Genomic DNA, 13037 nt, shown 5'->3' on the forward strand with positions numbered 1-13037 from the left:
TCATTAAAAAAAATCAGGCAATTTAGAAAGCGTCTAAATTCTGCAAAAATATATCTCTTAAATAGTGAGCAGGTAGAAGTAAAGCAGATACCTATTGAAAAATGTAGTTTTCACTTTATTTACACAGGTCACAAAATTAAAACCAAGTAGCAGTGATGAACTGGCTGTAGCAACCGTATCTTAAGTCCATTCACCTGTGGTCAGTCAGCACCATCAGTAAGCGAACGCTTGGTAAGGCAGATGGAGGCATATTTATAGTCTGTCTGGGAAGCTGGCTGCCAAATGGGACAGTCTATCCTCTTTACCCAGCTGAAATGTCCCTTTTTCCATGGGTTGCTGAAGATAGGCACAGAAGCCTAGCTAGTGTTACTTCCCACACACACTGTCTTCCAGGATTTCCTGAGAAATGCTTATAGCACAATTTGTATTTTACTTTGTATTTGAGATCTCCACATGTCTTCGGATTAGGCTGAATTTGCCTGTTGGGTCCGGAATATACCATTTTTCCCAGACATCAGTATATGAAGCAGTTCTTCCCCATGGCTTAAAGTGCCCATTCCAGTGGAGTAACTTGGCAGCCTTTACAAATTGGGGTGAATATCGTTTTCCAGCACTGGAACCTTACATTCAGAGAAAAAAGAGCCAAATCATTGTACTAATCAGACACAAGACTGCAGGTAACTTAAGGGAAACAATATAGTCCATTCCTGAGGGTAGTCCTTAATAAGACACTTTACTCCTTAGGCTCTTGGTTAATTGCCTACTTACCAAGGTGGCGAACATTCCACATAGGGTCGATGGTGGAGTGCTGTTGATAAAACACGATCAGCAGAGGTGGTGTTGTGATGCTGCCAGCCAGTGTTCTGCTATACAGTCCCTCTCTGGGTGGGAGAGAGAACAATTCCTGTTAGTCAAGACTGCCAGGGTTGAGATACAAGGGCTTTCAGAGCTAGGCCAGTTACATAACTTACTCTACATTGAGTTTCATCCATTTTTCCAGCTGGTTAGTTATATTCTGTCTTCTCCATTCTGTCAAGTTTGCAACAAAAACTCCAGGATTAAAGGAGCAGGTGCTGGCTTTCATGGAAAGTTTACGAATTCTTTCCTTCTTATAGTCAAGATATCCAATGTAATTGTACTAAAAACACAATTGGGATATATAGTATGTTTACAGCTTCAAACTAATTTGATAATCATTCTGCTTACTTAGGATTTCTCAGATAATTAGCAAAGGGCTCTACATAAAGCAATTAGAAGTGACAGCTGGGATCACAAGTTAGACAATAGGAACCTAATTATAAAGCCGGATATTCAAGGAGAATTAGGTTGTCAGATCCATAAACCAATCTAGGAAAGTAGCCTTGAGTTTTAGGATGAAATAACCAGTGAATAAAATGTAGTTAAAAGGGGAGTACAGTAAATTCACCAGGTCTAATAAATGATTTACCTGGTTCCCTGCTCCACGGATGACAACTTTAGCAGAGGTTGAATCACAATCTTCTGAAAATGCAGCTGCATGTCCTGGCTTCAGTGGTGTATTGTACAGGGCAAGAATATCACCTGAAAGAAAGTTAAGATTTCGGCTGGAAGTTGTCCCAAGATTCCTATTCCTCCTACTTTAAGTAGGTATTAATTTTTAGTTGAAGTTTCAATATCAAACTTTTAGAAATTAATAGAATGAATATACAGAGAAGCAGAAGTACAGAGTAGACTGAGAAATACTGTGAAACAGTTCAACATAATTCAGGTTTATATATAATTTTCACACAACAGGATACAAATTCTATTCAAGTTCCCACAGACTAAACTAGGAGACACTGGAACATATCCAGGGACATAAAACAAGGTGCAAAAATTTCATGGTCTAAAGCTATTAAAATCAAACAGTCTGTTATCACTGGAATTATGTTAGAAATCAATATCAAAAGATATTTGAAAATAATCCACGTATTTTCAAGTGAAATGTGAAAGATGACCTTTTATAGGATAACCATGAAGAAGATAAACACTAGCCCACAATGCAGAGAGCAGCAATGATGTGACATTCTTCAGTACCTTGCACGATTACATCATCATCCATGTATATGGCCTTCTTTGCTCTAGGAACCAGAATTGGCAAGTAGAACCTTGCAAAGGTTAACTGGAAAAGGAAAGCATTGAAACAGGATTTGTGAGTGGCTGTGCTTTTGTTTACTAGAAATTCCCAGGATGCTCTCAGCATCCATACAAGAGAAGAAAGCCAAAGGTCTCAGAACTTCCAGACTTGGTCCCCAGGGAAGTATAATCTTTGCACTGTACCCAATTAAGCAGGTATTCCAGCCATTTCCTAGTACTACCAAGTACAAACAAGGATGCATGGAACTCACTGGTTTTATGGATTCCCCCTGGTCAGGATCCTCCTTTACTTTCCCTTCCAAAAGTTTAGTGTCAAAATTCACAATTTTGTACCTGATACTTTTCAGGTTACTGCTGCTGAGCCAGGACCTGATGAAAATAAACCACCAAATATCAGTTTTAAGTAATAATGTCCCAAATCATAGCCATGTCTCTGCTTTTCAAGACCATAATGCAAGACAAATCCTTAGGACCAAATAGGTGTCTTCAATTCCCTTCACCTCTTGAGTTCTGGTATCCTCATCTGCTGTGAGTTTTCCCACTAAAGTCCCTTCCTGAAACAAGACTCTATGGTAACAGAGCTCCCAAAGACTCATACTTTGATCACTCTTCTGACACTAAAACTGCTGTAGAAAAATTCACTATGGAATTGAGATGATCCCGTCACCACATGGATCATTCAACTTGTGTCCCTCCAAATACATGAGTGAAGAAAATGAGTCAAGGTCTGACAGTAGTGAAAGCTAGTTATCAACATAGCGGGTAAATCAGTCTGTTAACCTATACACTCACTGAGTGTGATGACAGTAATTCTGCCTGAGACTAAGGTACTGCCTGTGAGAAAAGTCAGTGTTCCCTAAAGATGTCCAGCACATTTTTCCTAGGGCCACTTCAGATCAGCATTTTGTGGCTATGTTATTTCTATTTTAATGCAGTATTTGTTTCTATTTTAGATGGCTTCTTGAGTTTTTAAAAATGGAAAAATTATTCATAACTTTCACAAAAAACATGAACCATGAAGAACGGCACAGAACTCTGACCACTATTAACCTGTTAGACAAAATTTTTTTGGAATAAACTTTGTAAATCTTAAGTCAAAGCATCTTCAAAACACATTTAAGACTGTCCATCAGATTGGGTTTCTATAAATCATAATACTAAGGATCATTTACTGAGTGTTATGTGGTAGGTAGGTGTTTTTGATTTTTTTCATTTACTTGATACAACAATCCTCTAGATTGGATATTTACACCCCATACTTGATGAGGAAATAGGTTCCCAGGGGTTAGGTCTGTACTCACTTCACCTTGCTGTTGCTCCCCCGTCCCTTTCAGCTCTAGACCAGAACTACTCAAGAGCATGTTCTGGAAATAAGGGACTTGTAAGAGAATGTAAGTCAACACACTGCTTCCTTCATTGAGGAAGTTCTTATTACCAAAAAAAGAATCTGCTTGAGTTTAACAACATGTATAGTAAAACACAGTTGATTCACATCTTGGCACAAGTTGCTTACATGTTTCTGCTATCATGGAGACATTTATGGTACAATCATATGGAAAAAATGTGCAGTTTATATGTGGCATAATAATTATACAGGAAAAATGATTGTAAACACTGAAAGAAAAATTACTCGATTGGCTGCTGGCCTGCTCTTAGAGTATCCCCTAGAAGCAGAGCCATCAGGCAAGCAGAGCTCACCGGAGATGGTCTGCTGTACCATTGAGTGTAACAATGTAGAAAATCACGTTGGAGCGAGTATTGTGCTGAATGCTGTTTATGGCTGCAATGGCCCCTCCGAGCCTGTCTTCAGATGCAGCAATGACCACAGGAATCTCCTCTTCTCTCCCGTCTACTACATGTTGGGGAGCATTTGGAATAAAGTCCACTGGCTGAAGCCCCAGAATTCCTGAATCTGCGAAGAACACACACAAGGAAGGTACTATGATACAATCTCAAGAGCTTTTCATACAGATCCCAACACATGAAAAGAGGTTAGCTGAGAGTTATGATACTTAGACCTCAATCTGTCTCATTACAATGTGAACCATACAGGCCAGAAATTGTGTTTTCCTGTATGAAACCAGGCCTTGGAAAAGCATTTAAAACAAAAAGTAGGCAGCAGATGGAATTATGATACACTACAGGTAGGAACATTAACAGGATCTTTTTAGACTGTGTTTTGGCAATTTGTATCAAGAGCCTTAAACAGGTACATGGCCTCTGACCCAGTAATTCCCTTGTGTCTCTTAAGAACAAAACCTGAGAGGGAACCAAAAGTCATAATTTTATTTACAACTATGAAAACCTAGAAACAGACTAAAAAACAATTGTTTTTCAAACCATGAATCGTGTCCCAGAAGTATGCATTAAAGTAATTTAGTGGGTCACAATTAGAATGTGCGCAGGAAAACAGTTTCTGAATTGGAACAGAACAGTGACTTCGAAAATATCAGAATGCATCACACACAGCAACTCCAAGTATTGTTTTGTAAACCTTCCTTCTTGCCTTTCATAGTATGTCCATTCATTTACTCATTCATCATGCACTGAACACTGAGCACTTACTATGTGCTAGGCAGTATCCAGGCACTGGGGTTACAGCCATGAATAAAACAGTTAAATCTTTACCACTGTGAAGGGCAGATAGACAATACATACATGTATGTGTGTGCTGTGTGTAACACATTCATATTGTGGGGATGCCATCAAAAAAATCTCATTGTACCAAATGACTTTTTCCTATTGCAAAAAGTAATCTATGCGGCATTAAATTTACACTGGAAGAGTTTTGTCATGGTGACTTACTTAGGATATAATTATGTGAAAAATCATGTCGTGTAGTTTATATTAATATATAGTATAGTCTCAACTATATGGAAAAAATACACAGGAAAAAACTGGATGGTACAAAGGGAAAATTTTAATATTAATAGTTTTCTCTAAGCAGTGAAATAATAATAAATATTCAATGAATATTTATTAAGCACTTCCTGTGTACCAGCCACAACTGCCATCATGGAGCTTGAATGCGGTTTATAAATGCACCTACTATCAGGAGCACGCATTACTTTCTGTAAATACACACACACACACAAACATATATATACACTATTATAAAACATGCTATCAGAGCATTCACTGCAAGTTAAGGGAAAGCTATTGGTCTTTTCATGCTCAGGTCAAGGATGGTGGGTAACAATTCAGAAATTATTTTTGACAAACCCTCTGAAGCCTCAAACATTTCTCAATACCAAGGCAGGGCGATATGAACAACTCATCTAAAATAACTGGCAGCAGAGTTATACAACAATGATCTTTTAAATCAGCCAAAGAGGTTTTATGGCTTCGTTTTACTACTAGAGTCCTGCTGATATGGTTCCACATGTTAAAGGAAAGTAACAGGTGACCAGACTGACAATCTAGTGAACAAAGTAGGCATCAAACACCAGCAACATTAACTTGTCACCTTCTGAAGCCCTGCCCGACTGAAATGTCTGAAGATAACAGCCTATAGTGGCTCCTTTCTCTAAGGATTCTAATTTGGTAAAAAGGAATCTTTGGTGAGATTAAATGCTTAGCAAACAACTGCCCAGCGGGGAGAAGGGGACAGGCTGCTAGAGCACAGTGAGCGCGCCACCTGCCTTTCTCAATCGTCAGTAGCTTCTGCAGGGCCAAGCAGAAAGCCTTCTTTTCTTTAAATCTAGTGATATAACTTAGAATGTGGGACACAGGGAATTCCAGGTCCTGAACAGACAGCAAGGCTTTAGTCAGGGTTCCCATACCTGAAACCTCATTCCTCAGCAAACTGCTCAGACCAAGGAAGTTATGATGCAAAACCAGTAAGAAGAGAGCAACAGCCAGGACCAGGATGACGATGTTTACTGAAACACAAAGGAGAAAGCCCACATTACATCTCTTCACCTTTTGATCAAGTAAAAGATAAGACAAGGCTTCCTCAGTGGCTTAGCAGAAAAGAATCTGTCTGCCAATGCCACACACCCAGGTTTGACCCCTGGGTCAGGAAGATCCCCTGGAGAAGGAAATGGCAACCTACTCCAATATTCCTGCCTGGAAAACCCATGGACAGAAGAGCCTCGTGGGACGTGACTCAGCAACAACTAAACAACAACAAAATAACAACTGTAGAAAGAACATACCTTTTCGAAATGACATCTTTCTCTTCTGTCTTATATAAATATTAGTTATTAACCCTACAAAACAAAAACAAGCCCCCAAAGTCAGTAGGTACATTACAGTGGCCATCAAAATGCCTATGTTTTTATTAAAACAAAATGCCTTGTTTTCATTCAGACAGAAACAAGAAGTGAATATATGGTATATTCTGCCAGAAACTTGTTTTGAATTAACAGCTTCCAGGAACCCAACTTGAGATCTGAATTTTTAATGGCAGTCATAATAATAAAATATTTCCAATAACTTAAAGCCTTGTCTACCATATGCCACTAAACAAAAAGCAAAAGAAATTCTACCAGGAGGAATACCTGGTAGAATTCAGGGGTCTAGGGGTCTAACCACTATGGAAACATTTTCTAAATGAATTTCTACTTAGAATTCCTAATTAGACAGGGACTTAGTTGTCTATGATCAAGTAAACTGAGGTGAACCTCATTGGTACAAAATATCCCCTGTTCCAAATTGTATTCTATTAACTCATTTCTAAAGGCCTTTGAAAAGAAGAAAAATGTATTGAAGAGCTATTTAAAAAATTGGAAATCACAGGCCAGATTACAAATTACAAAGAGAAAATAATTCAGACTCCCAAAGTACACACAAGGCGAGCGTGGGATAATTTGAGAGAATAGTACTGAAACATGTACAGTACCATATGTAAAACAGACGACCAGTGCAAGTTCAATGCACGAAGCAGGGCACCCAAAGCCAGTGCTCTGGGACAACCCAGAGGGATAGGATAGGGAGGGAGGTGGAAGTGGGGTTCAGGATCTGGGAGGACATGTACTTGCGGCCGATTCATGTTGATGTATGGCAAAAACCATCACAATACTGTAATTATCCTCCAATTAAAATTTTTAAAATACACATGCCTTCTCTCTCTTCTTTCTAAAGCAGTACATGTAAAGTATACTATACCAACAGGTTTCCTCTCTAAAGAATATATATCATTATATACCCTGAGCTATGTGTCTCTACCTTCTCTTGAGGACTGAGACTGACCTATAGAAGGTGGCAGACTGGGGGCTCCTCAGACAGTTCTGTTGTCTGCCTGCTTGGAGCCAATTTCCACCAAGACTGAAGAAAACAATCTCACTTTAATGAATATCATTTAATGAATAGTATAAAGGACAATGGTTTAGCTCAACAATGTCCAGCAACAATTACTTACAGGTAGTATCCTGATCAAGAGGCACAAGTATTTGTGCTATTGCAACTGGCCAGACAGGAGAAAAACACAATCCTCGCAGGTATTTGATGTACTTAAGTAGATTTGCATGGCAGAAACCATTTACTCCAAAAACTCTTCCATGGTTATCTACATACAAAATGCCAATTATTATGGAGTGTGTCTGATCCATAATTCCTTTCCTGGTGCAAATCCTGGTAATGGAATTCACTGATCTGGGTAGAATTCTCAAACTGCATGTACATGCAGGATGTGCAAAAATAGTGACTGTATTTCTGCTAGAGTACACAATTGTGTAAAACCTGATGAGTAATATTCACTTGTCCACATTCCCAAATAAGACCTTCACATTCCCAAATCACTCAACACACACACACATGGCAGCTGTTCCCAGAAATATGGGTGAAGAAACCTTAGGGGGAAAGAACACTATGTTTTTCAGCTTGCTGGTTATCTGCACTAGTACCCACATTCTCAGTGGTCTTTTCTGCTTCCCCTATTACTACATACTCCCATGGAAGGCCGTTCCACTCACGCTCTGCAACCTATCCTACAATTGATTCTTTGGTGCAGCAACAGCAAACTCTTTCCCTCTCTGCTGGAACACACTCTCAGCAGCATATTATCATGCTCTGGTATTTTCCAGTTAATTAAACAAATAAAAAAGACACCACTTCTCAAATCCCAGTAGACCCACAGACCCATTTTTCTGCTCCCTCTCACATGAAAAGCCTAAAAGGATTGAAAGTCTCCAGCTCCAGTTTCTTTCCTCCTGTTCTCTCTTTAGCCTCCTCCAACCAGACTTCTGGCCCTACTTTTTCCATTCAAACTGGCTTTGTTGAGACTACAGAAGACCAAGGTCACCTTTTGGTCCTCTTACCCATCCCCTCAGAGACCATCAATAAAGCTTACAATCCCCCTCTTCAATTATGACATTATCTCATTTGACTTGTTTTTTCATTCTGTCTTCCCTGCTCTTTGAGAACAGTGACTCCAGGGAAAAGTGTATACTGGTGTATCCTTGCCATCTAAAACCATGTCTGGCAAAGGACAGTAGATATGTGATACTTGTTGAATGATCTTGTTAATCTAGGAGCAAGGCTGGTTCTCAGCCCTGAAAGGGAACACCATCTTTAAAAATAATCATGGAAACAAATTCCAATGGAGCTCTCTCTGAAATCAAATCTGACAAAAGCAGTCTCCTTTTCCCATAATTATAGATCAAATACCATAAAGTCTCCACAGCAACTGCTACCTTGTAAAGTGCCTTTAAAGAGGGATAAACAGAGGGATATGTCTATGGCTACATACAAGGGAAAGGGCTTAGTCTCCACTAGATTGAAAGGTGGAAAAGGTACTAAGGGTGTACATCTTCTCTGCCTCTTCATCTGGCTAGCTACTACTTGGCTTTCAGCAGTTAAGGGAGCCTCCCTCAAATCCCGCGTTCAGTTGCATCTCCCCTTAGCTCTGACATATCCAGGGCTTCGCTATCCCAGAGTAATTCTGTTTATACTTCTGGGGTTACGTGGCTCTCTCCCTTGACACACTGGGCTCCAGGAAGGCAAGAGCCTGTTGTTAGTCAGGGCCGTATCTTTGGCCCAAAGGGCGCGCGCACGCACACACACACACACACACACACACACACACACACACACAGCCCAAAGGGCGCGCGCACACACACACACACACACACACACACACACACACACACACACACACACACACACACACACACACAGCCCAAAGGGCGCGCGCACACACACACACACACACACACACACACACACACACACACACGCACACACACACACACACACACACACACACACACACACACACACACACACACACACACACACACACACACACACACACACACGCGCGCGCGCTGAGGGGTGTATTTGCAGATTAATGAATGAGGGCGGCAACCACACACATCAACCTGCCCCTGGAGTGCCCAGAAGCCCAGCGTCTGTGAGTGACTCTGGCGCGCAACACAGCATAGAGGCCAGCGAGCCAGTAGGGACCCCCCCGGCCCCGGTTTCCCACAACAGTTTCTCTGGAACGTGGGTCTTCCACTTTCCTCAGGGTAACGGAGGAGGGCCTCAGCTTTTGAGAGAGACATCGGCATAGAGAGAGAGAGAGAGAGAGAGGCTGTGCGAATCCTCGGCGGTCTGAGTCTGTGAAGGGGCCAGAGCAGCCGCCGAGCAGCCTGGATGCTCCCCGGGCGGGAGCTCCCCACACTGGTGCGAAGGGGCCGGCGAGAACCCCTCCCCGACAGGATACCCTTTCTCTGGATGAAGGGTTCTGGGGTGGTCCCCCTCTAAACTCCGGTGTTCCGCAGAGCACACGCTCGGCGGGCTCCCGGCCCAGGCTCCGAGACGCCGGGCTGGGGTTCCGGCCAGCCGTTCCCCTCGGACGCTGCCCGCGGCAGCCCTTACCTGCAGTCCGAGGAGGAGGGGCCGCTGCCCGCCCCGCCAGCTCAGCGCCCCTGCCGCAGGCCCCGGGGCCCAGCCAGCCGCCGGACCGCCCGCGTCGCCTGCACTCCGGACCAAGCCCGCCAGCCCGCTCGCCCCGCGGCCGCCGCGCAACCCCACAGACCCGCGCCCGCCGGCCGCTCGAACCCCGAGGGCGTCCCACGGAGCAGGCGCCGCCGGGCAGCCCCGCCGCTGGGGTCCTCGCCGGGAGAAGTCCGTCGCCATGGAGACGGGGCGCGCGCAAGCGGCAGTTCAGCAGCGCCCGCCCAGCCGAGGACAGTTTAGGGGGCCGGGACCGCGGCTCCCAGCACCCAAGAGCGCTGACGGCGAGCCCTTCACCGGCGCGTGATGCCTCCCCTCGGCTGCCGCCGTCAGCACCTCAGCCCCCGCGGAGAGGGCGCCGGAAGACGGCCAGCTGCGAAAGCACAGGTCGCCTAGCGAGGGCACGGGGAGGGGCCTCGGGCAGACCGGGCCTGTGGGAGACATCCGCTTCCGGGGCCGCGGCCATCGCAACCCTCGACTCGGCCCGCCCGCGGAACTGGACCCGTCAGCAGAAGCTGACCGCGGGCCGGAGCGTCCCTGAGTCCCGGCTGCCCTCGCTCTGCCGCCCGCCTAAAGAACCAGACATGTTGGAGCATCTGAGCTCGCTGCCCACGCAAATGGTGAGGCCGCTGCCCGCCTGGGCCCTATGATCCCTGCACGCCGCTCGCGAGCCTGGTAGCTCCGCAACCCTTGTCCGAGACCTACCCCGTGCGGCGCGGGTACCGAGTTGTACCTACCTGGTGCCCTTCTCTACCCTCCCGCCCACGGCAAGGGTGCCCCTCCCTGGGCTCCGAGAGGATGCTTCGGTTCCCCCGGGAAACCCAGAATGGCATTCCTTGCTTAGGTTCTTGGGGGAGCCCCGTATGTTGGGAATGCCCTGGTGCCAAAGCTGTGAGGCCCGGGCGGGAATGTACCTCTTAGGTGGTGGAACCAATTCCTGCTTTGCTCTTCTTCTAGGATTACAAGGGCCAAAAGTTAGCTGAACAGATGTTTCAGGGAATTATTCTTTTTTCTGCAGTAAGTATTGGTTTTACATAATCTGTCCCATCCTCACCCCCATCTTGACTGTATTTAATACGCCTTCTTTGTCTTTAGATAGTTGGATTTATCTACGGGTACCTGGCTGAACAGTTCGGGTGGACTGTCTATATAGTTATGGCTGGATTTGCATTTTCCTGTTTGGTAAGAAATTTATGGGTGCTTGGATGTTAGTGGCAAGTTAGGTTTTCTGAATTGGGTTATTTTGCTTGGATGTAGTACCGAGAATCCGCGCGTTTCAATGCCAGATAGCGTCAGATGAGGTTAAGTTGCATAAAGCTTATTTCTTTTGGCAGTTGCTCCAAGCAGTAATCTTAAAAGTCAAAGCTAGAACTTAAGACCTTATGGTCTTCACATTGCTCCCTCCTCACCTTTCTTTTAGCTCTTAAAGCCGTGTGTAAACAATGAGGCTTGTTCTCACTTAAAGTATCTTGTCTGGGTGATGGCACGGAGTTTTCATAGGAATGTTGGTTTCCTTGTTTTTACCTGTAGCAAAGGAGTCATTTGGGAACCAGGCATAATACATAATACTCTTTTAAGCTTCTAATGGCCATAATTGATTTTCTGTTCTGACCCAGCTGACACTTCCTCCATGGCCCATTTATCGCCGGCACCCCCTCAAGTGGTTACCTGTTCAAGACTCAAGCACAGAAGACAAGAAACCAGGGGAACGAAAAGTTAAGAGACATGCTAAAAATAATTGATCGGGGTTTTCATGATTCAGCTTTACTGTTGTACCTGCTTTTGTTTTGTGTGACATGAGCTAAATTGTTTTCATATATAAAACATAAGCTAAAAACCACCTATGCTCAGCTGTGTATAGATCTTGTTTTCTCCATATTTCACTTCTCTTTTGGGTTTTGATTTATAAATATTTTAGACCTTCTCCTCACAATCTTCCTCTGAAATGGAGAACAGAAAACAGAAGTATGCAAAGTTTCTTTCAGGTCTACAAAATAATGAGTAAAAGCTTCATAAATGACAGTACAATTTAACTATCAAGTTTTATAATTCATTATGGGTAGGCAGGCTGTTTTAATGTTTTCAATTAAAACTCAGTGCAATTCAATGTCTATAGAGTCTTTTGTTCATTGTTCTACAAACATGACTACGAGTAAAAGCCAAAGTTAGAAGTTCATGGTTCTGAAAGTGTCAGCAAGAAACATTTCTATCTTCTGAAGCTACAAGGTCCTAATGTATGATTTTTTTTTTTTAATAACAGCAAGCGCCTGTGAAAAAACTTACTGATGTAAATTTTGCGGTAAAGTAATATTTTGGTACCAGTAAAATAAGACTGTTGGCAAGCAGAAAACATTTAATGCATGCTTTACCTAAGGTAGTTCAAAATGAAAACCCGAGAAGCTATAAATTACTTTAAAATTTTCCAGAGGGCTGAAGAGACAAGTGTTCTAAAAGTCTTGTGTGAGGAATGGGAGTGCAAAGATTATTACAAGTCATATTCTACTTCTCGATACCAGGATATAGGACTTCCAAACTGAGTTTTTAAAAAAGGGAGTGAAGATCTTAATACACCAGAAGTCAGGAAAGGGTTTTTAAAAGGGGAAAGAAAAGTAAAAGCAGAAGACCAAGCATATCAATAAAAAAATGTGATTACAAAGTTAAGAGCTCCCAATAGGATTGAAAATCAAGTTACCTCATGTTCTCAAAATGACACCCAAAGGTTGAAAACAGGAGCAAGGATGTATTAGGCAAACGCAAGCAGAAAGGAGTGGTAATAGTGAAAAAGTCAGAAATTTAATATCAGAAAGCATTAAATGGGGCAAAGAGGGGCATTTCATAGCTGCAGGATGTCAATGAATGAACCATGCATTGAGTAAGAAGTGAAATACATAAAGCAAAGACTGTTACATATACAGGAATTTGGCAAAGCTGCACCCTTGGTAGGAGGCCAAAACTTTACCTTTCAGATTTTGATAGATCAAGGCAATATGAAGATTGCACTTGTTCCACATGCCTGGAACACC

The 13037-nt window shown here is 43.1% G+C and overlaps 2 protein-coding genes across 8 annotated transcripts; one reads left to right on the forward strand and one right to left on the reverse strand.

Annotated features, from left to right (window-relative positions):
• Window positions 1-90: 90 nt before the first annotated feature.
• GLT8D1 (glycosyltransferase 8 domain containing 1) lies at window positions 91-10387 on the reverse strand. 7 transcript variants are annotated; one of them, XM_055414040.2, is made up of 11 exons: window positions 9937-10351; window positions 7478-7624; window positions 6273-6326; window positions 5898-5996; window positions 3814-4027; window positions 2367-2484; window positions 2056-2140; window positions 1448-1560; window positions 972-1138; window positions 769-881; window positions 91-620 (listed from the first exon to the last, which is right to left on the reverse strand). In XM_055414040.2, exons 3-11 carry the CDS (start codon window positions 6286-6288, stop codon window positions 430-432), a joined length of 1116 nt encoding a protein of 371 aa, XP_055270015.1. In that variant the 5' UTR covers window positions 6289-6326; window positions 7478-7624; window positions 9937-10351; the 3' UTR covers window positions 91-429. The 7 variants fall into 7 exon arrangements, with proteins under 7 accessions (XP_055270015.1, XP_055270016.1, XP_055270017.1 ...); XM_055414041.2 differs by having other exon boundaries at window positions 10097-10242; XM_055414042.2 differs by lacking the exon at window positions 7478-7624 and having other exon boundaries at window positions 10097-10387.
• Window positions 10388-10464: 77 nt separating this feature from the next.
• SPCS1 (signal peptidase complex subunit 1) lies at window positions 10465-12125 on the forward strand. The gene is made up of 4 exons (XM_055414048.2): window positions 10465-10634; window positions 10972-11031; window positions 11110-11196; window positions 11631-12125. The coding sequence occupies exons 1-4, from the start codon at window positions 10599-10601 to the stop codon at window positions 11754-11756; spliced, it is 309 nt and encodes a 102-aa protein (XP_055270023.1). The 5' UTR covers window positions 10465-10598; the 3' UTR covers window positions 11757-12125.
• Window positions 12126-13037: the final 912 nt, after the last annotated feature.

The sequence above is a fragment of the Moschus berezovskii genome, chromosome 24, assembly GCF_049115385.1.
Source record: "Moschus berezovskii isolate FMDL1 chromosome 24, NW_MosBer_1.0, whole genome shotgun sequence".
Lineage (NCBI taxonomy): Eukaryota > Metazoa > Chordata > Mammalia > Artiodactyla > Moschidae > Moschus > Moschus berezovskii.

What these genes read in the sequence shown, in the direction of transcription:
- SPCS1 (XM_055414048.2), top strand. Translation starts at nt 10,599, where the DNA reads ATGTTGGAGCATCTGAGCTCGCTGCCCACGCAAATG. An exon ending in GAATTATTCTTTTTTCTGCA is followed by an intron (nt 11,032 to 11,109) that starts GTAAGTATTGGT and finishes CTTTGTCTTTAG; the next exon opens with ATAGTTGGATTTATCTACGG. An exon ending in GATTTGCATTTTCCTGTTTG is followed by an intron (nt 11,197 to 11,630) that starts GTAAGAAATTTA and finishes GTTCTGACCCAG; the next exon opens with CTGACACTTCCTCCATGGCC.
- GLT8D1 (XM_055414038.2), bottom strand. Translation starts at nt 7,667, where the DNA reads ATGGATCAGACACACTCCATAATAATTGGCATTTTGTATGTAGATAAC. An exon ending in GGTACAGCAGACCATCTCCG is followed by an intron (nt 2,485 to 3,813) that starts GTGAGCTCTGCT and finishes TATTTTCATCAG; the next exon opens with GTCCTGGCTCAGCAGCAGTA. An exon ending in AGGGGGAATCCATAAAACCA is followed by an intron (nt 2,141 to 2,366) that starts GTGAGTTCCATG and finishes TTCCTTTTCCAG; the next exon opens with TTAACCTTTGCAAGGTTCTA.